Genomic DNA, 27,877 nt, shown 5'->3' with positions numbered 1-27,877 from the left:
ATTTAATGTAGTCTCCCGCATCATTTAATGTGGTCCGTCACTTCATTAAAGTGGCCTGCCATGGTATTCAACGTGGTCTGCCACATATGTACGTGGTCTGTCACCTCATTAATGTGACCCATAATGTTATTCAATGTGGTCTGCCACATCAATTATTGTGGTCCGTCACCTCATTACCGTGGCCCATCATGTTATTCAATGTGGTCCGCCACGTCAATTAATGTGGTCCGTCACTTCATTAATGTGGCCTGCCATGTTATTCAATGTGGTCTGTTATATCATTTAATCTGGTCTGCCACATCATTAAAGTGGACTGTCACCTCATGTTTGGCCCGCCATGTTATTTAATGTAGTCTGCTGCATCATTTAAGGTGGTCTGTCACCTCATTAAAGTGGCCCGATATGTTATTTAATGTAGTTTCCCACATCATTTAATGTGGTCCGTCACTTCATTAAATTGGCCTGCCATGGTATTCAATGTGTTCTGCCACATATTTACGTGGTCCGTCACCTCATTAATGTGACCCATCATGTTATTCAATGTGTTCTGTTACATCAATTATTGTGGTCCGTCATCTCATTACTGTGGCCCATCATGTTATTCAATGTGGTCCCCCACGTCAATTAATGTGGTCCGTCACCTCATTAATGTGGCCCGCCATGTTATTTAATGTAGTATGCTGCATCATTTAAGGTGGTCCGTCACTTCATTAAAGTGGCCCGCCGTGTTATTTAATGTAGTCTTCCACATCATTTAATGTGGTCCGTCACTTTATTTAATGGGGTCCGTCACCTCATTAAGTGGCCTGCCATGGTATTCAATGTGGTCTGCCACATCGTTTAACGTGGTCCGTCATGTCAATTAATTTGGCCCGTCCCGCTATTTATTGTGGTCTGCTACATCAGTTAACTTGGTCCGTGTGGTTTGTCAACCTCATTAACGTGGCCCACCATGTTATTCAATGTGGTCTGTCTGCAACATCACTTATTGTGGTCCTTCATCTCAGTAATGGGGCCCACCATGTTATTCAATGTGGTCTGCCAAGTCATTTAACATGGTCCGTCACATCAGAGAAAGAACAAACAAATGGAATAAAGCTGCTACGATATGAAACGGGGTAGGGTTAAATAAGCTCTGCTTCTTCCTACTCTTTTTCGGACATGCTGTCATGAAACAAGTGTAAATATGTGATGTATTACATTGTAATTGTATGCATGTTCCAAATTAACTGACACCAACCAACCAACACCATTTGTCATTCAATGGGCTCTGCCAAGTCATTCAATGTGGTCGGCCACATCAATTAGTGTGGCCCTCTTGAGGGCAGCCATAATTGCGATAAGGCCCTTAACAAAAATGTTAAAGGCCTACTGAAACCCACTACTACCGACCACGCAGTCTGATAGTTTATACATCAATGATGAAATCTTAACATTGCAACACATGCCAATACGGCCGGGTTAGCTTACTAAAGTGCAATTTTAAATTTCGCGCGAAATATCCTGCTGAAAACGTCTCGGTATGATGACGCCGGCACGTGACGTCACGGATTGTAGAGGACATTTTGGGACAGCATGGTGGCCAGCTATTAAGTCGTCTGTTTTCATCGCAAAATTCCACAGTATCCTGGACATCTGTGTTGGTGAATCTTTTGCAATTTGTTCAATGAACAATGGAGACAGCAAAGAAGAAAGCTGTAGGTGGGAAGCGGTGTATTGCGGGCGGCTGCAGCAACACAAACACAGCCGCGGTCTTTCATTGTTTACATTCCCGAAAGATGACAGTCAAGCTTTACCATTGGCCTGTGGAGAACTGGGACAACAGAGACTCTTACCAGGAGGACTTTGAGTTGGATGCGCAGACGCGGTACCGTGAGTACGCATGCAGCTGCGGCTTCCAAACATTTGATCGTTAGCCCGTACGTGCCTGCCGCTATGTGCATGTCACGTACGTAACTTTGGGGACTTTGGGGAAATATATGTGCTGTATGAACTTTGGGGAGGTGAACGGTACTTTGGGCTGTGGGATTGAGTGTGTTGTGCAGGTGTTTGAGTTGTATTGGCGGGTTATATGGACGGGAGGGGGGAGGTGTTTGTTATGCGGGATTAATTTGTGGCATATTAAATATAAGCCTGGTTGTGTTGTGGCTAATAGAGTATATATATGTCTTGTGTTTATTTACTATTTTAGTCATTCCCAGCTGAATATCAGGTCCCACCCGCCTCTCACAGCATCTTCCCTATCTGAATCGCTCCCACTGCCCTCTAGTCCTTCACTCTCACTTTCCTCATCCACAAATCTTACATCCTCTCTCAAATTAAAGGGGAAATCGTCGTTTTCTCGGTCCGAATCGCTCTCGCTGCTGGTGGCCATGATTGTAAACATTGTGCAGATGTGAGGAGCTCCACAACCTGTGACGTCACGCGCATATCGTCTGCTACTTCCGGTAGAGGCAAGGCTTTTTGTATCAGCGACCAAAAGTTGCGAACTTTATCGTCGATGTTCTCTACTAAATCCTTTCAGCAAAAATATGGCAATATCGCGAAATGATCAAGTATGACACATAGAATGGACCTGCTATCCCCGTTTAAATAAGAAAATCACATTCCAGTAGGCCTTTAAAGTCAGAGTTATTCCTGGCTGCAAATTTGGACTGTTCTGGAAAGTTTGAGCATTAAAAGTACTTCTTATGCAACAGGGGTAGCGTGGCTGATTAACAGTCTGCAATGAATGTTTTTTTAAAAAAAAAAGCGGCTGAGTCACAATCCAATATTCCGACTCTGGCTGATAATGTGCAGTAAACAACGTGAGATAGGACGCTGTGAGGCTAATCGTCCCGTGAAGACATCTCTATCAGAGCAGCTCCATTAGGGATGGAACTGCGCAGAAGCCAAAAATAGGAGAAGAATCTTTGATATGTTTCCTCATTAGACTGTATAATGTTGACTTTGTGATGGGAAAACCCGGAATATTAAAGAGGCAAAATAAGACGAGAATACAAAAGCTTTCTATGAAAGTTGCAAGAGAACAAATGTTGAGAGCGTTCAATTATTTAGCATCCTCACTCGCTGGCGTTTGTTGAACAAGCACAGGTCGTAAGGAGAATGTGACGGATCTGTTGTACCCATGAACAACTGAGAGGGTCATGTGACTTCAATGGGAGGAGTTTATGCAAATACGGCTGAAATAATCCTTGTGTTAAAGTTGTTCCAATTAAAACGCTCAACGTCGATGTGCGTTTCTGTCGGTTGCCGCCTGCGTGACTGAAAGCGCACCTGTGTCCACGCGTTAAATAATGCACGCATTCTTTAAAATAACTTTACCGTTCAGTTCGGACTGAATTATTCACCGGGACAGTTGAAATGATGAGCGATTGTCACGGCAGCCGCAGTGCTCGCAGGGCTACGCCGCATTGGCGCAACATGCTAGGCTAGGTGGGGCGCTCGCTAACTGACTCAATCATTGTCTATAATTGGATAACCTGCAGCACGTGAAATATTAGCGAACAAGATGACGTAAGCATTGCCAAAGACCAACGATTCAAAACTACATTAAGAAAAAGGCTGATTTTTTTCAGGTCGGATTCTTAATTTTTTTCTCAAGCCCCTTTCTTTTCCTTGGGTGTGGCACAGCAGAATTGGCTGCCACAGTCTCCTGTCTCCATGGCAACTTATGTTGGAAGCCCTTAGCTTTTTTGTTTTTGTGGTTGCCATGCATGCTCCTTCCTCCTCGCGGGCGCAAGATCGCGGGGTTTTTTTGGCCGTTTGGCATCGGGACGAGCTGTCAGCTCACATTTGACATTAACTTGATGCGGCGCTGGGGCGGAGGGACTCGTGTTTCCAGAAAGATGCTCGACTTGACTTCCTCCGAGCGGGAGGCATGAGACTGACAATTAAACTCGTGTTGCAGACAATCACACACACACACACACAGAAAATAGAACATCTCGAGGCAAACGCTCGTTAGTCAGTCACAAACAGACCTCCTGTCTTCATCCTCCATGTCTGAAAGTAATCTTGCTGCACGTTTGTAAAGCCTCATAAGACATCGATCCGGATCAATATGTCCATTAACTATAATCAATGCAAACAAGGGGAGAAAAAAACAAACCCATTTACTGTTGAATGTCTGCTACACTTTCATGTCACGTTCCTAGTAAACACTGCTAGCCTCTACACGCTAACCAGTGACTAAGAGTACTTTCAATATTGTTATACTTTAAAATAACAAATAAAATATTTGTAAAAATGCAGTAACCATTTGTAGGTGTGTTTAATTAGTGCTGTTTAGGGTTGTATACCGGTATTAGTATAGTACCGCGATTCTAATAATTCATATTCGGTACTATACCGCCTCTGAAAAGTACCGGTTCCCCGCCCCCCTGCGCGCCCGTCGTCGTCAAGTCGTGTCATTGCTGGTTTTACGAGCAGAGGAGCATGTTCGGCAGTGCACAATCACAGAGTACTTAAAAGCAGATGAGGTGTGTAGACAGAAAAGGGAGAACGGATTTTGGCTAAAACAGTAACGATAAAGGTGAAGTTATAACACTGACACGCACACTGGAAGAGGTGCTTTAAAACATGGCTAGCTAGCTAGCGGCTAAAGTCCAGCCGTAGTCGGCAGTGTTTTAGCAACTTCTAAATCACTAATCCTCGCCTCCATGGCGACAAATAAAGTAAGTTTCCTACAAGTATCATCCCTGCAGGACAAGGAATAGCTAAACATGCTTCACTACACACCGTAGCTCAACGGCGTCAAAATGTAAACAAACGCCATTGGTGGATCTACACCTAACATCCACTGTAATGATACCAAGTACAATAGCGTATCTAGTCGATACTACTATGATTACGTCGATATTTTTTGGCATCACAACATCTTTCGTTTCTTTAAAATGTATATTATGTTTATAAACTCAGGAAATATGGGCACATGTATGATCCTGCTTTGGTATCGGATTGATACCCACATTTGTGGTATCATCCAAAACTAATGTAAAGTATCAAACAACAGAAGAATAAGGGATTATTACATTTTAACAGAAGTGTAGATAGAACATGTTAAAAGAGAAAGTAAGCAGATATTAACAGTAAATGAACAAGTAGATTAATAATTCATTTTCTAACACTTGTCCTTAATAATTTTGACAAAATAATAGAATGATAAATGATACAATATGTTACTGCATATATCAGCAGCTAAAATAGGAGCCTTTGTTTGCTTACTTACTACTAAAAGACAAGTCATCTTGTATGTTCACTATTTTATTTCGGGAAAAACCTGCAATAACAAACATATGTTTAATGTACCCTAAAATGTTTTGTTAAAATACATTTTTTGTGGCGCCCTTTATTTAGAAAAGTATCAAAAAGTACTGAAAAGTATCGAAATAATTTTGGTACTGGGACAACACTAGTGCTGTCAAACGATTATTTTTTGCGTTCAATAGTCTGGAAAATACGGTAATAATAATCATTTGGCAAGATACGGATTGGGATAAATGGAATAATCACAACAAACGTGACTACTTTAGCGCTGGATATAGTAGATTTTTCAGGGCTGAACCAGATGGCTCGTCACTTTATCCAGAACTTTTGGTCCTCAGAGAATCGGCGTCCTCTGCAGTGGACATTGGTTCCCAGGAGGTCATTGGAACAATCGGGAGGCCTTAGGAGCTCCAATAATCAAAGCCTCATCCGGGCCGTTTCTTTTAAGCTCGCAGCGTTCTGGGTGGGAGCTGCCTGTCCAATTTAAACCCTGTGGACCCGCCAGCCATGTATTGATCTTGCAGCTTTTCATTTCACATGATGACAGGAAGGGCCATGGCGTTCTGTTTGGACTTCAAGAAAGCCATGTTTGTGTCCCCTTTTGGTCAACAACTGCAAATCCGAACGTCGGCACGGGGTCAGAGGTCAGAGCAGCACAAAACGTCTTTCGCTTTCTTCACAATGTAAGCTAAAGAAGTCCCCCGGGTCTCTTTTCTGTGGATCGATCGCCTGCCGTCGCCTTGAAATCTGTGCTAAAAAGGTAGCAGGACGCCGTCGCCGCTCGCTAAAAGACCAAAAGATTTCAGGAGTGCTGCACAAGCGGCGTAATTGAACATAGCCGGAATTTTATTACCCTTGCATTATTCACAAGGGTTGCAGCATGGTGCGGGGGTGTAATAATGCAGCAAAGACACAACAGCCTGCTGAGGGCAAACAAAGCCACTCCTAAACGCTCTTCATATTTGACAGCTTTGACTCCATCCATCCATGGAGTCCTAAAAGTGTTTTAGTGCAGAGTTAATGTCGGACCGGACTAGACGTCGCCTCCTCCCACCCGCGCTCTCTTTTACGACGCGTGTATGAACTATAAAATAAAACAGCCATGGAGGACCGTCGCATATTTCCTGCCTCAGCACCGTGAACACCGCACATGCAATAAAGTCCCAATAAACAGGCATAAACTTGCTTGTGCTTAAGTCTGAGTCTTTAATACTAGGCTAACGGGCAGCACAGTAGTCGGCGGCGTCATGGCCTTCGTAGTCCAGAACAACGAAGCTAGTTTTTCCATGCATGTGCTAGGGCAGGCCTGGGCAATTATTTTGACTCGGGGGCCAAATTTAGAGAAAAAAATGTGTCTGGGGGCCAGTATATCTATTTTTAGGAAAACTAATACAAAACGGTGGCAGAGGGGTTAGTGCATCTGCCTCACAATACGAAGGTCCTGAGTAGTCTTGGGTTCAATCCCGGGCTCGGGATCTTTCTGTGTGGAGTTTGCATGTCCTCCCCGTGACTGCGTGGGTTCCCTCCGGGTACTCCGGCTTCCTCCCACCTCCAAAGACATGCACCTGGGGATAAGTTGATTGGCAACACTAAATTGGCCCTAGTGTGTGGATGTGAGTGTGAATGTTGTCTGTCTATCTGTGTTGGCCCTGCGATGAGGTGGCGACTTGTCCAGGGTGTATGTGCCTTCCGCCCGATTGTAGCTGAGATAGGCTCCAGCGCCCCCCGCGACCCCGAAGGGAATAAGCGGTAGAAAATGGATGGATGGATAATACAAAACCTCACAATAAAGTCTGATTGAATGCTAAACATGTTATGACAGACCGCCTTAAAAACGGAATGGAATTTTATTTTTTTCTATGAACAATAAAACCCTGAATATTGACAACATATGACCGTCAATCGACATATTTTACAATCAAGCCAAATGCAACAAAAATGCAACAAACACAGCGAAATATGAACGTGAAGGGTAAAAAAACAAAAATCCCCTACAACCTGATATATCTGATACATCACTAAGCTTTAGAACTTTCTTGTAAAAATCTCCTTCCGCGTCTGTCCCTGACACCCACATTTCAGGCTGGCCGCTCTGGAAACACTCTGTGGAAACGCTCCCCACCCACACTGCTTGGTGCCTCGTCTGACCTGCTGTGACGTAGATTACCATAGTAACTAGTAGGGTTGTATGGTATACGGGTATTAGTATAGTACCGCGATACTAATGAATCATATTCGGTACCATACCGCCTCTGAAAAGTACCGGTCCCCCACACCCTAAGATTTTTTGTTAAAATAAAGCCAACAATGCAATTTTTTCTGGTCCCCTTTATTTAGAAAAGTATCAAAAAGTACCTAAAAGTATCGAAATAATATTGGTATCAGGACAACACTAGTCACTAAAATATCATGCAAAAGCGCAGATTCCAACCATTGAAATACGTTGTATAGTTCAAGACTTATGGTAATTAGAAAACATCACTGCACATCATAATGGCAGCTACACTTTCCATCTTAAAGGTCTAAAAAAATATTTGGGAATGTCGCTTAACTGGCCGCATGTGGCCCCCGGGCCTTAATTTGCCCAGGTCTGTGCTAGGGTGTCTAGTTCCTGAGTGACAGGGTGGTTCTGCCCTGTTCCAGGACAATGTGACCATCTTCTATCATCATGACCGCCCTGTTCCTGGAAAGTGACGCTGCCTTATTCCCGTTGAAGCTGACGGATTACCAGGAAAAATTTACAAGATGCTACCATGTTTCAGGATAACCTGGCTTGTTCCTGGGCGTGGCGTTACATGCTGGGGCATCACGGTCGCTTTGGTCCTGGAAAGTGACGTGGCCTTATTCCTGTTGATGCTGACGGATTACCTGGGACACTTTCCAATATGCTGCATTGTTCTATGACAACTTGCTTTATTCTTTGGCATCCTGGTCAATTAATTCCTAAAAAGTGAGGTTGTCATAGCTGCCTAATTACCAGGAAAACGTCTTATCTTGTTCCTTGTTGCGTTATTAGGTGATCCAATGGTCCTGTTCCAGGACAACCTGGCTCATTCCTGGGCATCGCAGTCACTTAGTTCCTGGGGAAAAAGTGAGGCTGCCTTTTTCCGGTTGTAGCAGCTCTTTGAGACACTCGTGATTTAGAGCTATATAAGTAAACATTGAATTACCAGGAAAACTGTCCAAAATGCTGGCTAGTTCCAGGACAACGTGGTTTGCTCCTAGGCCTGTTGTGGCATCACGGTCACTTTGCTCCTGGGGCGAGGCTGCCTACATTCAGCCAAAGCTGCCTAATTACCAGGAAAATGTCCGATCTTATCCCTCTTGTGTTCTTAGGTCATGTAATGGTCTTGTTCCACGGCAACTTGGCTGGTTCCTAGACGTGTTGTACCATCCTCTGGCATCATGGTACCTTTGTTCCTGAGAAGTGAGGGTGCCTTATTCCGGTCAAACTTCCCAAGCTGCCTTGTTCCAGGACAACTTTGCTTGCTCCTGGGTGTGTAGTTCCCTCTCGGCATCATGGTCACTTCGTTCCTACAAAGTGAGGGTGCCTTATTCTTATCAATGCTGCCTAATTACCAGGAAAATGCGCTGTCCTCTTCCTTGTTGTGGTCTCGGGTCATGTCATGGTCTTGTTCCAGAGCAACTTGGCTCGTTGTTGGGCGTATTACTCCATCTTGTGGCATCCCGGTCATGTTGTTCCTGAGAAGTGAAGCCGCCCTGTTCTTGTCAAATCTGGCCAATTACCAAGACAACTTTCCAACATGCTGCTTTGTTCTGGGACAACTTGGGTTTCTCCTGGGCATGTACTTCCATCCTGTGGCATCACGGTCTCTTTATTCATAAAAAGTGAGGTTATTACCATCAATGCTGCCTAATTAACAGGAACATGTCCTATGTTATTCCTTGTCGTGTTCTTGGGTGATGTAATGGCTCGTTCCTGGGCATATTGCTCCATCCTTTAGCATCACGGTCACATTGTTCCTGGGAAGTGAGGCTGCCTAATTTTAAACAAAGCATGAAGCTGGCAGGAGTCACCCCGACTCCCTCAACTCTCAGTCAACCCAAATACAAGCCTACCACCGGGTGCTGACCTTCCTCGCAAGAGCTGGTCAATACTAAACCGGATACAGACGGGTGTTGGCCGATTCAACGCCAACATGCACCCCTGGGGTCTGCGCCCATCAGCAGCCTGCCCATGCGGACCAGAGGAACAGACCGCCCACCACATTATCCACGAGCGCCCCACCTTTCTCCCACCCAATGACCTGGACCTTGATAATCTGAGCCCTGACACAGTGAGCTGAGCGAGATCGCCTAGCTGTCTCATACGAAAGAAGAAACAAAGCTGCCTAACTACCAGGAAAACGTTCCATCCGAATCCTTGCCATGTAATTGGGCGTTCCACGATATCTTGGTTCGTTCCTGGGCGTGTTATTCCATCCTATGGCATCATGGTCACTCCGTTCCTAAAAAGTGAGGTTGCCTCATTCCTGTAAAAGTTGTCTAATTACCGGGAAGACTCTCCAAGGTTTCTCATAGTCATTCACATCGACGTCCCACTGGGGTGAGTTTTTCCTTGCCCTTATGTGGGCTCTGTACCGAGGATGTCGTTGTGGCTTGTGCAGCCCTTTGAGACACTTGTGATTTAGGGCTATATAAATAAACATTGATTGATTGATTGATTGACTTTCCAAGATGCTGTCTTGTTCCAGGACAACCTGGCTCCATCCTGTGGCATCTGGGGTCACATTGTTCCTGGTCTAGCTGCATAATTCCCGGGTAAAGAGGCCACTTTTTTCTTCATCAGTGATGCTGCCTTGTTCCTGGGCATGTTGCCACCTTGCTCGCAGGCAGGATGCCCACCTTGTTCCAGGGCAAGTGGGGCCATCCCGAGTGAGTTGGCTTGTCATGAATAATTCCTGGGTGCAGTCTTGGCTGATTTGTTGGAAACTTGCAACCTTCTTCCCGAATAACGTTTGAGGGGACCACACAGGAGAGGGAATTGTACTCGTCCTAGGTAACACCTTCGCAGCTCACAGAGGAATCAAAGACATTTGCCGAGCAACATCCGACACGAGCGCTGTGAGATGAATCGGAAGTGACAGGACGTGCTTGTGCTCTCCGGCGTCTGCTGACTCAAAGCTTGAAAAGACTGAGAGGTGACGCTAACAAGGACACACGAGAATGAGACGGTATTCCTCGACAGCCACAGAGTCACTCGACCTCTGCAAGAGCGCGTGTAACACAATGTTGTCACAATGTTGTCGAGGTTAGCTTGCCTTTTTAGTTAACTGGTTGATTTCTAGCTAAGAATGTGAAATACTTGATAATAAGTGGAAACATTGTTGGGCTGACTGTGACAGTTTGACCCCACACTGTCACTGTTTGACCTTTAGACTTCCTCACAAACCGTGCACATTTGTTAGGAAGCTCAACATGGACACACAAACATTCAATCTTGTTAGGCAGTGAAAAGCATGTGCTCAACAAACAAATTGTTACCTGTCACTCACCATGGCTCTGAACAATTGACCAAAAGAGTCAGGGTGGGGTTGAGGGCTTTATATAGGTGACCACACCTGCATTCACTAATTAGGCCAAATTTGGGTCGAACCATGATCTTCAAATGCTGGGTGTTACAGAAGGACACCGGACATTTAAAAGTTGTGTTGTCTAATCCTGAATATACTATGTACAAAAATGACTGCTCTACACATGCGATGGTTATTTATGGTGTAATTTACAAAATAACTGTTTTCTTAATTCCCCCTGTCAAATTGGTCCCAGCTAGTGGGCGGGGCTAAGGGCTATTTAAGTTGGAAAAGGCTGTTTTTCTGACAGTCTGCTGTCGGTCACTGCCAGAGGAGGATCTCTGTCCTGAGCAGGAGTTTCGGTCTCCATGCATCAAACATCTACTGAGGTGATTATTTTGATGATGAGATTATGTTGTGTTGTACCCGGTTAAATGAGTTTTGTTGACTGCTAATTGATTTTGCTAAATCTGTTTTGATTAATTATTTACTTTGACATATTTGATTATTGACCTTTGATTATGAATACATGTATTTTGATATAATGAATGATTTATCCTTTGATTATTTTTAATATGCTTATTTTGATTAATTCTATAGGCCTATTTAACGCATGCAACTTCGAAATGTATTTAGAATATAAATGTACTATATATAATATACGATACTAATATTGCCTCTATTACCATTACAGATTGTGGGTGCTTTGTTTTTTCTGTCGTTGTTCACCTCTTGACACTTTTTGGGATTTCAATAAATGTTTGTAAACTGTTACCAACTGTGTGCCTTGCCATCCTTGATTTGAAAGTCTGGTTTGCAAAGGTTACATTACCTTCACCCGAGCCGGGGTGTGACACTGACACACACAAATAGCGTTCATTATAGCTCTTTCTCGGGTTGAATGCGTGACATGACGTTGAATCAGTGAGCAACCACAACTCTCGCCGACTCTTTAGCTTCTCCTCATTCAATGCGTTTTATTTATTTTCATGACTATTTACATTGTAGATTGTCCCTGAAGGCATCAAATCTATGAATGAACATATGTGGAGTTATGTACTTAAAGGCCTACTGAAACCCACTTCTACCGACCACGCAGTCTGGTAGTTTATACATCAATGATGAAATCTTAACATTGCAACACATGCCAATACGGCAGGGTTAGCTTACTAAAGTGCAATTTTAAATTTTGCGCGAAATATCCTGCTGAAAACGTCTCGGTATGATGACGTCAGCGCGTGACGTCACGAATTGTGGAGAACATTTTTGGACAGCATGGTGGCCAGCTATTAAGTCGTCTGTTTTCATTGCAAAATTCCACAGTATTCTGGACATCTGTGTTGGTGAATCTTTTGCAATTTGTTCAATGAACAATGGAGACAGCAAAGAAGAAAGCTGTAGGTGGGAAGCGGTGTATTACGGCTGACTGCAGCAACACAAACACAGCCGGTGTTTCATTGTTTACATTCCCGGAAGATGACAGTCAAGCTTTACCATTGGCCTGTGGAGAACTGGGACAACAGAGACTCTTACCAGGAGGACTTTGAGTTGGATGCGCAGACATGGTACCGTGAGTACGCATGCAGCTGCGGCTTCCAAACATTTGATCGCTTGCCCGTACGTGCGTGCCGCTATGTGCATGCCACGTACGTAACTTTGGGGACTTTGGGGAAATATATGTGCTGTATGAACTTTGGGGAGGTGAACGGTACTTTGGGCTGTGGGATTGAGTGTGTTGTGCAGGTGTTTGAGTTGTATTGGCGGGTTATATGGACGGGAGGGGGGAGGTGTTTGTTATGCGGGATTAATTTGTGGCATATTAAATATAAGCCTGGTTGTGTTGTGGCTAATAGAGTATATATATGTCTTGTGTTTATTTACTGTTTTAGTCATTCCCAGCTGAATATCAGGTCCCACACGCCTCTCACAGCATCGTCCCAATCTGAATCGCTCCCACTGCCCTCTAGTCCTTCACTCTCACTTTTCTCATCCACAAATCTTTCATCCTCGCTCAAATTAATGGGGAAATCGTCGCTTTCTCGGTCCGAATCGCTCTTGCTGCTGGTGGCCATGATTGTAAACAATGTGCAGATGTGAGGAGCTCCACAACCTGTGACGTCACGCTACTCGTCTGCTACTTCCGGTACAGGCAAGGCTTTTTTTATCAGCGACCAAAAGTTGCGAACTTTATCGTCGATGTTCTCTACTAAATCCTTTCAGCAAAATAATGGCAATATCGCGAAATGATCAAGTATGACACATAGAATGGACCTGCTATCCCCGTTTAAATAAGAAAATCGCATTTCAGTAGGCCTTTAACAAAAAAAGGTGAAATAACTGAAAACATGTTTTATATTCTAGTTTCTTCAAAATAGCCACCCTTTGCTCTGATTACTGCTTTGCACACTCTTGGCATTCTCTCGATGAGCTTCAAGCACACCTGTGAAGTGAACAGTGCTATTGAATTTGAGCCTGCTCATTGTTGCTCACATGAATAGAATGCTGCCGTTTTCCATTCATGCCAGAATGAATGAACCGCTAACGCAGGTTTGACAGTACTTGTTAATTTTTGGTTCATAGCTCTTTTTCTTCTGTTGTTTTGCTACTTTACATGCAAGCTAGTTCAGCGGTTAGCATGGTTTACCATGACTTCCTACTCGCAGCTTGCTCGGTTTGTCGCATACTTAGCTATTCCTCGTCTTCCAGTGATAATGGTATGTCTAAGAAATGTCATATCTTTGCCGCCATGGAAGTGAGAATTAGTCAAAAAGTTCATGTTGGCAGGTATGAGATTAGTGCGAGGAATATTTCCAGACCACTTGCTATATGAGACTTGTTAATAGATTGTGCACAATTTTGGGGGATTCTGTGTAATTTTCAGTTATTTGTGATTTAACAATGAAGAAAGCAACTTACCACACACAAACCTATTTTCTGTACTTTTTTAAAATGCAATTTTCCTTACGCCAAACATTTTTTGTGTTTTTTTTTTGTTTGTTTTATTACAGGCCTGGGCAATTATTTTGACTCGGGGGCCAAATTTAGAGAAAAAAATGTGTCTGGGGGCCAGTATATCTATTTTTAGGAAAACTAATACAAAACCTCACAATAAAGTCTGATTGAATGCTAAACATGTTATGACAGACCGCCTTAAAAACGGAATGGAATTTTATTTATTTCTATGAACGATAAAACCCTGAATATTGACAACATATGAACGTCAATCGACATATTTTACAATCAAGCCAAATGCAACAAAAATGCAACAAACAGCGAAATATGAACGTGAAGGGTAAAAAAAACAAAAAACACCTACATTCTGATATATCTGATACATCACTAAGCTTTAGAACTTTCTTGTAAAAATCTCCTTCCGCGTCTGTCCCTGACACCCACATTTCAGGCTGGCCGCTCTGGAAACACTCTGTGGAAACACTCCCCACTGCTTGGTGCCTCGTCTGACCTGCTGTGACGTAGATTACCATAGTAACTAGTAGGGTTGTATGGTATACGGGTATTAGTATAGTACCGCGATACTAATGAATCATATTCGGTACTATGCCGCCTCTGAAAAGTACCAATCCGCCACACCCTAAATTTTTTGTTAAAATAAAGCCAATAATGTAATTATTTCTGGTCCCCTTTATTTAGAAAAGTATCAAAGTACAGAAATAATATTGGTATCAGGACAACACTAGTCACTAAAATATCATGCAAAAGCGCAGATTCCAACCATTGAAATACGTTATATAGTTCAAGGTTTATGGTAATTAGAAAACATCACTGCACATCATAATGGCAACTACACTTTACATCTAAAAGATCTAAAAAATATTTGGGAATGTCCGGCGGGCCAGATTGAAATGCTTTAATTTAATTTAATTTGCCCAGGTCTGTTTTATTACTTCATTTGACATGCTGATAAAAATATTTGGGAGTGATCTAAATTGCATGTTATGTGATATTATGATGTTCAGGTTGTCCATCCATCCATCCATTTTCTACCGCTTATTCCCTTCGGGGTCGCGGGGGCGCTGGAGCCTATCTCAGCTACAATCGGGCAGAAGGCGGAGTACACCCTGGACAAGTCGCCACCTCATCGCGGGGCCAACACAGATAGACAGACAACATTCACACTCACATTCACACACTAGGGCCAATTTAGTGTTGCCAATCAACTTATCCCCAGGTGCATGTATTTGGAGGTGGGAGGAAGCCGGAGTACCCGGAGGGAACCCACGCAGTCACGGGGAGAACATGCAAACTCCACACAGAAAAATCCCGAGGCCGGGATTGAACTCACGACTACTCAGGACCTTCGTATTGTGAGGCAGACGCACTAACCCCTCTTCCACCGTGCTGCCCTATGTTCAGGTTGTCAGTTTGATTATTTTTTTCTCAAGTAAACGTGTAAGTTTAAATTGATGACCTTTATTATACGGTATACTGACATGACAGTACACACACATACTTGCTTTCGAAAGCTCACTCATCCTTTTAATCGGTGTGGAATCCATCAAAGTGGGTCAAACACAGCATTCCCCGTCTGCCCCGCCCGGCGGGTTTTAAATGCGCGATGCCTGATTTAAAAAAAAAAAAAAAAAAAAGATAGGCCAAAAGCCTTATTCGGTGTGAGCACACCCGCCAAGAGACCAGTGGCGGCGCTATCTGCAATTAGCAGTGTGTCACGCTAGAAAAATAAAAGGTCAAAGACTTCCATTTCAAACTGTGAATCTGCCCTTATTTGCATATAGCCGCCATTATGGTAGGCGCGGCCCGGAGAGGCGGGCAGGCGAGACAGCTGGAGCGCTAAGCCAGCCGCCATCGCCACGTGCGCCGTTGTCTGACGTGTGCACTTGAGTGGCAGCTGTTATCTGAGGCAGCGGGCTCCATGAAGCTTACCCACAATGCAAATCTGACGGTCAAGGCAAAGCATTAGGTGTCATCTTTTTGCATCATTGACGCTTTCCACACGCCAAAGGTCAACATTCTCTAAAATAAAATGCTCCCTAAGTTCTGCACAAAAAATGCGTCGCTAATACAACCAGTGGATCCTAGTGGGACGCATTATGAGTAGAGATGTCCGATAATGGCTTTTTTGACGATATCCGATATTGTCCAACTCTTAATTGCCGATTCCGATATCAACCGATACCGATATATACAGTCGTGGAATTAACACATTATTATGCCTAATTTTGTTGTGATGCCCCGCTGGATGCATTAAACAATGTAACAAGGTTTTCCAAAATAAATCAACTCAAGTTATGGAAAAAAATGCCAACATGGCACTGCCATATTTAGTATTGAAGTCACAAAGTGCATTATTTTTTTAACATGCCTCAAAACAGCAGCTTGGAATTTGGGACGTGCTCCCTGAGAGAGCATGAGGAGGTTGGGGGGGCGGAGGGTAGGGTGTAGCGGGGGTGTATATTGTAGCGTCCCGGAAGAGTTAGTGCTGCAAGGGGTTCTGGGTATTTGTTCTGTTGTGTTTATGTTGTGTTACGGTGCGGATGTTCTCCCGAAATGTGTTTGTCATTCTTGTTTGGTGTGGGTTCACAGTGTGGCACATATTTGTAACAGTGTTAACGTTGTTTATATGGCCACCCTCAGTGTGACCTGTATGGCTGTTACCAAGTATGCTTTGCATTCGCTTGTGTGTGTGAAAAGCCGTGGATATTATGTGATTGAGCCGGCACGCAAAGGCAGTGCCTTCAAGGTTTATTGGCGGTCTGTCCTTCTCCCTACGTCCGTGTACACAGCGGCGTTTTAAAAAGTCATACATTTTACTTTTTGAAACAGATACCGATAATTTTTTAAACCGATAATTTCCGATATTATATTTTAAAGCATTTATCGGCCGATAAAATCGGCAGTCCGATATTATCGGACATCCCTAATTATGAGTCATCTTTTTTGCATCATTAATGCTTTCCGCGCCCCCAAAGCACTGAAAAATTGTGTTGCGCTACCTAGTGGTCAACTTGGTGAACTACGGTTTGACAGATGTGATAAAACCATCCAAAACGATGACGGAGATGCCATTTTCGGCCCATGCTAACACATGTAGACACGCAAAATGTCAACATTATCCGAAATAAAATGTGACCCGTGTTCTGCACTCAAAAAACATCGGAATACAACTAATAGAGCAGTGATTCTCAAATGGGGTACACGTACCCCTGGGAGTACTTGAAAGGTATGCCAAGGGGTACGTGAGATTTTTTTTAAATATTGTAAAAATAGCAACAATTCAAAAATCCTTTATAAATATAAATAAAAACCTATCTTTTTTTCCCAAATAGTTCAAGAAAGACCACTACAAATGAGCAATATTTTGCACTGTTATACAATTTAATAAATCAGAAACTGATGACATAGTGCTGTATTTTACTTCTTTATCTCTTTTTTTTCAACCAAGAATGCTTTGCTCTGATTAGGGGGTACTTTAATTAAAAAAAAATTCACAGGGGGTACATCACTGAAAAAAGGTTGAGAACCACTGTAATAGAGCATAGTGGAATTTTTAAAGCGTCATCTTTTTGCATCTTAGACGCTTTCCAGACCCCCAAAACACTGAAAATGTTGCTCTACCTAGTGGTCAATTTGGTGAACTACAGTTTGGTAGTTGATGAAGTGTCATAAAATCATCAAAAATTATGATGGAGATGCCATTTTTGGCCCAAGTTAAGACTTCAAGTACGGCTGCAGACACACCAAATGGCAACATTCTCCGAAATAAACTGATCTACACACAAAAACATCGGGATACAAGCAATTAGTGTTGTCCCGATACCAATATTTTGGTACCGTTACCAAAATGTATTTCAGTACTTTTTGGTACTTTTGTAAATAAAGGGGACCACAAAAAATGTCATTATTGGCTTTCTTTTAACAAACAATCTTAGGGTACATTAAACATCTGTTTCTTATAGCAAGTTTGTCCTTAAATAAAATAGTGAACATACAAGACAACTTGCCTTTTAGTAGTAAGTAAATAAACAAAGACTCCCAATTAGTCTGCCGACATATGCAGTAATATATTGTCATTTATCATTCTATTATTTTGCCAAAATTATTAAGTGGTAAAAAATGAATTATTAATCTACTTGTTCATTTACTGTTAATATCTGCTTACTTTCTCTTTTAACATGTTCTATCTACACTTCTGTTAAAATGTAATAATCACTTATTTTTCTGTTGATTGATACTTTACATTAGTTTTGGATGATACCACAAATTTGGGTATCAATCCGATACCAAGTAGTTACAGGATCATACATTGGTCATATTCAAAGTCCTCATGTGTCGAGGGACATGTTTCCTGAGTTTATGAATATAATATACATTTTTAAAAAACGAAAAAAGATTTTGTGATGCTAAAAAATATCGATGTAATCATAGTAGCATCGACTAGATACGCTATTGTACTTGGTATAATTACAGTGGATGTTAAGTGTAGATTCACCAATGGCGTTTGTTGATATTGTAGCGTCCCGGAAGAGTTGGTGCTGCAGGAAATTCTGGGAATTTGTTCTGTAATGTTTATGCTGTGTTGCGGTGCAAATATTCCCCAAAATGTGTTTGTCATTGTTGTTTAGTGTGGTTTCACTATATGGCACATATTTATGACAGTGTTGGCGTTGTTCATACGGCCACCCTTAGCGTGACATGGTATGACTGTTGACTAAGTATGCTTTCATTCACTTGTGTGCAGTGTGTTCAAAGTTAAGATGATCATCATGATAAATAAAAATCGGACGTAGCGAAGTCTTGACTTAACTTTGGTAACTATAAACCAGTTGTGACACATCCAATGCTATGAGTCCGGGATATTGCAGTGTGTAGTGAAGCATGTATAGCTATCACCTATGTCCTGCATGATGATACTTGTAAGAAATGTACTTTACTAGTCGCCATAGAGACAAGAATGAGTGATTTTGAAGTAGTTACAATGCTGACTGCGGATAGATATTAGCAAGCTATGTCTTAAAGCACCTCTTCCTGAGGGTGTTTCAGTGTTATAGCTTCACCTTTATCTTTAGTTATTAAACCAGAATTTGTCCGTTCTCCTTTTTCTGTCTACACACTGTGTCTGCTTGCAAGTACTCCGTGTGTGTGCGCAGCTGAACATGCTTGTCTTCATGACACGACGTGACGACGGGTGGGGGACCGGTACTTTTTAGAGGCGGTATAGTACCGAATATGAATCATTAGTATTGCGGTACTATACTAATACCGGTATATCGTACAACCCTACAAGCAATTGATCCTAGTGAAACCTTTTAAGCGCCATCTTTTTGCATCTTCGACGCCTCAAAACACTAAAAACGTTGCTCTACCTTTTGGTCAATTTGGTGAATTACAGTTTTCCAGTTGACAAAGTGTGATAAAACATCAACATTTAATATGGAGACGCCATTTAGGCGGTATAGCTCGGTTGGTGGAGCGGCCGTGCCAGCAACTTGAGGGTTGCAGGTTCGATCCCCGCTTCCACCATCCTAGTCACTGCCGTTGTGTCCTTGGGCAAGACACTTTACCCACCTGCTCCCAGTGCCACCCACACTGGTTTAAATGTAACTTAGATATTGGGTTTCACAATGTAAAGCGCTTTGAGTCACTTGAGAAAAAGCGCTGTATAAATATAATTCACTTCACTTCATTTTCGGCCCATGTTGAGACATCAAATACACGCCAAATGGCAACATTCTCCGGGATAAAATGTGACCTGTGTTCCGCACGCAAAAAAACATCAGAATACAACTAATAGATCATTGTGGAACGTCGTTTTTTTTTTTTATCATTGACGCTTTCCAGACGCCCAAAACACTGAAAAAGTTGCTCTACCCAGTGGTCAATCTAGTGAACTACAGTTTGACAGTTGACAAACAAAGTGTCGTAAAGTCAACAAAATAGATGAAGACGCCATTTTTGGCCCATATTGAGACATCAAGTACGACTGTAGACACGCCAAATGTCAACATTCTCCAAATTAAATTGTAACCTGCGCATAAAAAACATCGGAATACAACAAATGGATCTGAGTGGGAAACAGTCATCCATGGAACAGGCACATAACTACTACTACTAACACTACTACAAATGTGGGCTCTATACCGAGGATGTCGTTGTGGCTTGTGCAGCCCTTTGAGACACTTGTGATTTAGGGCTATATAAATATACATTGATTGATTGAAATCTAACGGCCATCCATCTTCTTTCGCTTATCCGAGGTCGGGTCGCGGGGGCAGCAGCCTAAGCAGGGAAGCTCAGACTTCCCTCTCCCCAGCCACCTCGTCCAGCTCCTCTCAGGGGATCCCGAGGCGTTCCCAGGCCAGCCGGGAGAGATAGTCTTCCCAACGTGCCCCGGGTCTTCCCCGTGACCTCCTATCGGTCGGATGTGCCCTAAACACCTCCCTAGGGAGACGTTCGGGTGGCATCCTGACCAGATGCCCGAACCACCTCATCTGGCTCCTTTCGATGTGGAGGAGCAGCGGTTTTACTTTGAGCTCCCCCCGGATGACAGAGCTTCTCACCCTATCTCTAAGGGAGAGCCCTGCCACCCGGCGGAGGAAACTCATTTCGGCCGCTTGTACCCGTGATCTTGTCCTTTCGGTCATGACCCAAAACTCATGACCATAGGTGAGGATGGGAACGTAGATCGACCGGTAAATCGAGAGCTTTGCCTTCCGGCTCAGGTCCTTCTTCACCACAACGGATCGATACAGCGTCCGCATTACTGAAGACGCCGCACCGATCCGCCTGTTGATCTCACGATCCACTCTTCCCTCACTCGTGAACAAGACTCCGAGGTACTTGAACTCCTCCACTTGGGGCAAAATCTCCTCCCCAACCCAGAGATGGCACTCCACCCTTTTCCGGGCGAGAACCATGGACTCGGACTTGCAAAAATCCTATTGTGAACCTTTAAAGTAGACGAAAAGCACAACTTTTTAATCGGAGCGTACACCATACCTGCCAACCCTCCCGATTTTCCCGGGGGACTCCCGAATTTCAGTGCCCCTCCCGGGGCAACCATTCTCTCTAATTTCTCCCGATTTCCACCCGGACAACAATATTTGGGTCGTGCCTTAAAGGCACTGCCTTTAGCGTCCTCTCTCACCTGAAAAGGAGACTATTATATATGTCTCCGTTATCCATAGGTTTATCTATAACCCATAAAGTAGGCAGGCAAGGAGCTATTTCTCAGCGTGTGTTTATTCCAGCCGGCACGTTAATACACTGACACACAACATCCGGATCCCCATCATACATTGCTTCAAAACTACGGCAAGTAGTAATGTCCAAAAACAAAACAGAGACGAAGCAGAAGAACGAAGAAGAGACATCATGGCGACGACGAGTAAGAAGAAGAAGAAGTACGCTTGCAAGTTCCAAAATGATTGGAAAAAATAATTGCAGTTCATCCAGGACAGCTGGAAGGGGAAGGGGTATGCTGCCTGCACATTTTGTAGATCAGACTTCTCCATTGAACTCGGTGGCCGAACGGATATACTCATTCATGAACGGATTATATATATATATACATATACATATATATATAAGAAATACTTGAAGATATATACACCCCCCCCATCTCTCGAATTCGTAGGTCTCAAGGTTGGCAAGTATGGTGTACACTTGTGCCATACGTCCTATCAGGAAGATTAGCAGCTACGCTTTAGCTGTATTTACGGTCACGTCACAGCTGCTATCACGTTCTCCCATCAGAGAGGATTTATTCCGGTGAAGACAAATGCAGCACACTGAATAAATGGTTGCTAAATTACGGAACATGTAATTCCTACGATTGAAGAGTGACACTTTTTGGACTTCTGCCTGCTTACCTGCGAACTCTTTTAGTGCATTTCACGGCTCGACTGGTGTATATTTCGGGCTTTTATGTGGTATAGTACATCAGGAAATTGTAGAAAAACCTCGCCACATTTTGGTGACGGTCACGTGACATTTTATTCTAACGGAAACAAAAGGCGGGACCGCAGCAAAGTGAAAAGCGTAGCATAGTTGTTTCATTAGTTAATTTCTGGCCCAATGTCACTCAGGGGCAGTACCTCTGGATTGGCAGACCGGGGTGGTGGTTCCTCTCTTTAAGAAGGGGAACCGGAGGGTGTGTTCTAACTATCGTGGGATCACACTCCTCAGCCTTCCCGGTAAGGTCTATTCAGGTGTACTGGAGAGGAGGCTACGCCGGATAGTCGAACCTCGGATTCAGGAGGAACAGTGTGGTTTTCGTCCTGGTCGTGGAACTGTGGACCAGCTCTATACTCTCGGCAGGGTCCTTGAGGGTGCATGGGAGTTTGCCCAACCAGTCTACATGTGCTTTGTGGACTTGGAGAAGGCATTCGACCGTGTCCCTCGGGAAGTCCTGTGGGGAGTGCTCAGAGAGTACGGGGTATCGGACTGTCTGATTGTGGCAGTCCGCTCCCTGTATGATCAGTGCCAGAGCTTGGTCCGCATTGCCGGTAGTAAGTCGGACACGTTTCCAGTGAGGGTTGGACTCCGCCAAGGCTGCCCTTTGTCACCGATTCTGTTTATAACTTTTATGGACAGAATTTCTAGGCGCAGTCAAGGCGTTGAGGGGATCTGGTTTGGTGGCTGCAGGATTAGGTCTCTGCTTTTTGCAGATGATGTGGTCCTGATGGCTTCATCTGGCCAGGATCTTCAGCTCTCACTGGATCGGTTCGCAGCTGAGTGTGAAGCGACTGGGATGAGAATCAGCACCTCCAAGTCCGAGTCCATGGTTCTCGCCCGGAAAAGGGTGGAGTGCCATCTCCGGGTTGGGGAGGAGATCTTGCCCCAAGTGGAGGAGTTCAAGTACCTCGGAGTCTTGTTCACGAGTGGGGGAAGAGTGGATCGTGAGATCGACAGGCGGATCGGTGCGGCGTCTTCAGTAATGCGGACGCTGTATCGATCCGTTGTGGTGAAGAAGGAGCTGAGCCGGAAGGCAAAGCTCTCAATTTACCGGTCGATCTACGTTCCCATCCTCACCTATGGTCATGAGCTTTGGGTTATGACCGAAAGGACAAGATCACGGGTACAAGCGGCCGAAATGAGTTTCCTCCGCCGGGTGGCGGGGCTCTCCCTTAGAGATAGGGTGAGAAGCTCTGCCATCCGGGAGGAGCTCAAAGTAAAGCCACTGCTCCTCCACAGCGAGAGGAGCCAGATGAGGTGGTTCGGGCATCTGGTCAGGATGCCACCCGAACGCCTCCCTAGGGAGGTGTTTAGGGCACGTCCCACCGGTAGGAGGCCACGGGGAAGACCCAGGACACGTTGGGAAGACTATGTCTCCCGGCTGGCCTGGGAACGCCTCGGGGTCCCACAGGAAGAGCTGGACGAAGTGGCTGGGGAGAGGGAAGTCTGGGCTTCCCTGCTTAAGCTGCTGCCCCCGCGACCCGACCTCGGATAAGCGGAAGAAGATGGATGGATGGATGGATGGATGGATGGATGGATGTCACTCATATAGAACTGACCAAGTACTGAAAATAGCACCTTTAAGTACTTGGTTTGGCCCCTGGGAAAGGGCCAGGAGCACGTGCAGTGGAAAAGAGGCGACGCTAGCACAGTGGACCTGCTTCTTGTTATTGTCGACACCAGCTTGCACATTTGAACATTAGCATGTTTTCGTGTCAAAATACTAGCAAGCAAAGACCACCTCAATCCAAAAACTGGAAGTCCCCGCTCTGTGGTTTGTTAGCACCATTAATCACGTGACCACAAAAGTTAGCAATTAAAGCTAATTGAATGAAATGTTTGAAGTTTGCACGGCGGAGCGCTTCGGGGACATGATGAACATATTTATTGTCTGTGTACTCCCCCCCCCCCGGGTCCCCCACACCCGAAGCTGTGCAAACATGTTTCCATGCCAGAAGTATCAAAAGGAGGATCGTTGTTCGATCCCGCCACCCAGCTGTGTTGACACTTCACAACCCTCAAGCATGATGGGAAGACACAGGAAGTTATTCAGGAATATTCCATTTATAATTGAATGCAACTTTACCTAAACCAGGCAAGTTAATCTACAAGCCTCTTTATTTTCTCAATGCCCCTTTTGCACAGCATTTATGGTAATTAGCATATACATTAAAATCCTTATCACCATAGATACACAGCAAAATGTAAAGTTAAATAGTCTAATAAAATAAAATTGGTTTATGGCAAAACATATTTGTGGAGGATTTTAGGAAAATGGCACAACAAACATGCTGGATCACCACCTTTAACCAGATCCTCACTAAAACATCTTTAAAACAAATAATAAATAAATGGAAATACATACTAAAAACAAAATGAGTACGTCAACCACAAAAAACAAAAAACAAAAATAATTTAATTTACTGCACTCTGTATTCTACTTGAAAATAATGCAATAAAAATAGGTGGAAATGCACACCAAAAATGTATATACATATATCATATCAATAATAAAGAACATATGAATAAATGGAATAAAACTGAAAAAAATATTTCAAAAAACATAAATATGGTTTCTTGCAGTTGGTATTTAGTTAAAAAAATAAACCAAACATATATATATATTTTTTCTTAATCAAACAAAAATTAATTTAGTAATTTATCATAAAACAATATATGAAAAAAAACACATGGTATTAAATATGGCTTCCTGCAGTTGGTTGGTACTTTAAATAAAATAAAAAAACCTAATCAATATATAATTTATTTACTAATTTATAAAGAATAAAAACAGGGAAAATTTGTTTTGCAGTTATTTGGTGTTTAAATCAATAAAAGCAAAAAATATATGTATAATTTATTTTGTAATTTGTAATAAATAAGTGAATAAAGCCAAGAAAAAAAACATGATATTAAACATGGTTTCCCGCAGTTGTTCGATCCGAAAAAACAACAAAAGACTTCTCTTTCCAAGAAGGCCATGTTTGCGTGACAAAAGTCAAGCTGAAAAGTGAGAGCGGTTTTCTGCACAACGTAAAAAGTAAAAGTGAAGCAGCAGTAAGATGTCCAGGACAGTATTAGGTGATGCAACTTGCAGACGCCTGAGAATGCAGCGACAATTACCAATTGACTTAGAAATATCGAAAATGTCCACGTATAAGTTAAAAATCCTCAGGCAAATGTCTGCCATTACACAATATGACTCTGCGCTGGTAACTCAAGATGTATGCACATGTCAAAGGTCAAGTAAAAAAAATGAATAGATAAAACTCTCCCTGGTACTGAAAGGCAACGCGATCAATATGTCGGACATAAACATGCAAAACAAAGTCCAAAGAAAAACATGAAGGTCCAGTATGTGTTAGTCCAGGTACTCATTCTACACCAACCAATGTTGAACTTTTTTTAAAGGCAAGAAAGTCGCCCTTAAGGTATAAAATAACGGTTTTTATTCTCGGTTTTCAGCATATTTTAGTCTAAACACTGAATAATTGATAATATGATAAATAATAATTCAACACCATTCCAGCAGTACTGGCTGCTCACATTATTCTTAACACGCGCTCATGTCACCAATTATTTGTATTCTGCCCCATGACTGATGTTAAATTGCATCTGACATTTCACAATAAAAGCCCTGTTGCTGAAAAGTGCCACTTGCCTGGAAGGTGTAGAACCTGGTCCCGTTGGGTGGGTGCGCCTTGGGGGAGTTCCCCCCCGCGCTCACGTCAGAGAAAATCATAATCCAACAGTACTGATAGCACGGCAACCCACCGGGATCAAAATAAAAGCACCGGAACCGACGGTCCACTCCCTCACGGCATCACGGCGAGCAACAAGAGGAGCTATATAGGCTGCAAAAACGATGAGAATTAAAAAATAATAAAGCTCCCTAGGAGGCAGCGAGCCTCGGCGACCCGCCTGGAGAGGATGAAGAGCGGAGGGGAGGCTTCATGGTGATAACATTGTGCTGCCGAGACGCCCGCGGCTCGGACTGCTGCTCCCTGCTGTGTGTGCGTGCGTGCGTGCGTGCGTGTGTGTGTGTGTGTGCGTGGATTAACACACTCTACACGCTCATCCCTCCTCCTCCCCCCTCCCTCCACACGCACCAATCAGCAGCCAGAGCATCCTCCAACAACAAGATGCGGGGGAACACTATAGCTTGTCTAATAATAAGCATAATCAGTAACATGATAATCACAACAATAATAATAATAATAGTAATAATAATAATAGTAATACCAACAATAATAAAAATAAGTAAAACAATAGCCTTAACATAGTAATGACAATTATAAAAAAATGTACTCACAATAACAAGAATACAGTGATCACAATAATAATAAAATACTAATGATAATGATATACATAAATAATTATACAAATAATTGCAAAACTATTAATAAAACTTAGAATAAAATATTATTCACAAACATAATAAAAACATTAGTATAGTATATAATAGTAATCCTATTATGGAAATAACAGTAATAATATTAAATTAATATAACAGTGATAAGACACTAATAATAATATTATTAATACATATTGTGGATACAATATTGTGGAGTTTTTGTTTTTTTTCACAAATTTTTATCTATTTTATTTTTATTCATCTGCTTGTATTTCTTTTATTTGTTTTTATTGTTTTAGTATGTTTATATATATATATATATATATGAATATATATATATATATATTAATGTATAAATCTATATATATATATATATAGATATATATAGATATATACATACACACACACACAAACACACATACACTCACACATACACTCACACACATACATATATATATATACATATATATATATACACATGTATATATATATATATATATATATATATATATATATATATATATATATATATATACATATATATGTATGTGTGGGGAAAAAAATCACAAGACTACTTCATCTCTACAGGCCTGTTTCATGAGGGAACCCCTCATGAAACAGGCCTGTAGAGATGAAGTAGTCTTGTGATTTTTTTCCCCACACATACATATATTGCGCTCTACTACGGTATCGAGCACTATTTTTTGGATAACCTTATTAAGACATATATATACATGTATATACTGTATATATATATATATATATATATATATATATATATATATATATATATATATATATATATACATACATACATACATATAAACACATAAATATATATACATACTTATATATACATACTTATATATACATATATATACATATACATTAGAGTGTCCGCCCTGAGATCTGGAGGTTGTGAGTTCAAACCCCGGCCGAGTCATACCAAAGACTATAAAAATGGGACCCATTACCTCCCTGCTTGGCACTCAGCATCAAGGGTTGGAATTGGGGGTTAAATCACCAAAAATGAATCCTGGGCGCGGCACCGCTGCTGCCCACTGCTCCCCTCACCTCCCAGGGGGTGATCAAGGGGATGGGTCAAATGCAGAGGACAAATTTCACCACACCTAGTGTGTGCGTGACAATCATTGGTACTTTAACTTTAACATATACATTTACATATACATATAAATATATACATATATATATATATATATATATATATACATATACATATATATATACATACATACATATACATACATATATATATATACATATATACATACATATACATACATACAGTATATATATACACATACATATGTATATATATATATATACACATATACACACATGTATATATATACATATACACATATATATACATATATATATACACATCCATCCATCCATCCATTTTCTACTGCTTATTCCCTTTGGGGTAATACACATACATATATAGTGTATATACATATCTATATACATACATATACATACATATATATACATACATACATACATACATATATTAGAGATGCGCGGTTTGCGGGCACAACCGCGGAGTCCGCGGATTATCCGCGGATCGGGCGGATGAAATTAAAAAAAATAAGATTTTATCCGCGTGCGGGTCGGGTCGGGCGGATCAATTAGATTTTTTTTTTTTTTTTTTTTTTTGCGGGTGGCAGTTAAACCAATTCGGAAATATATATACATAGTTAAAGTTAAAAAGTTAAAGTTAAAGTACCAATGATTGTCACACACACACTAGGTGTGGCGAGATTAT

The 27,877-nt window shown here is 42.3% G+C and overlaps 1 protein-coding gene across 3 annotated transcripts in view; it reads right to left on the bottom strand.

Annotated features, from left to right (window-relative positions):
• The window catches only part of ppfia2 (PTPRF interacting protein alpha 2), a 167,832-nt gene that overhangs the window by 84,563 nt on the left and 55,392 nt on the right, over nt 1-27,877 (bottom strand). Inside the window, exon 1 of one of the 3 annotated variants that reach the window (XM_061959631.1) lies at nt 25,396-25,766. The exons of the other annotated variants lie outside the window; for them this stretch is intronic. Coding sequence (XP_061815615.1) covers nt 25,396-25,476 — 81 coding nt within the window. The 5' untranslated portion in view covers nt 25,477-25,766. Of the gene's footprint in view, nt 1-25,395; nt 25,767-27,877 lie in introns of those variants that run through there. 3 annotated transcript variants of the gene reach the window in all.

Source organism: Nerophis lumbriciformis, linkage group LG05 (assembly GCF_033978685.3).
Source record: "Nerophis lumbriciformis linkage group LG05, RoL_Nlum_v2.1, whole genome shotgun sequence".
NCBI lineage: Eukaryota > Metazoa > Chordata > Actinopteri > Syngnathiformes > Syngnathidae > Nerophis > Nerophis lumbriciformis.
Note: the sequence above shows the minus strand (reverse complement) of the source record. Positions and strands in the feature narration are given on the sequence as shown.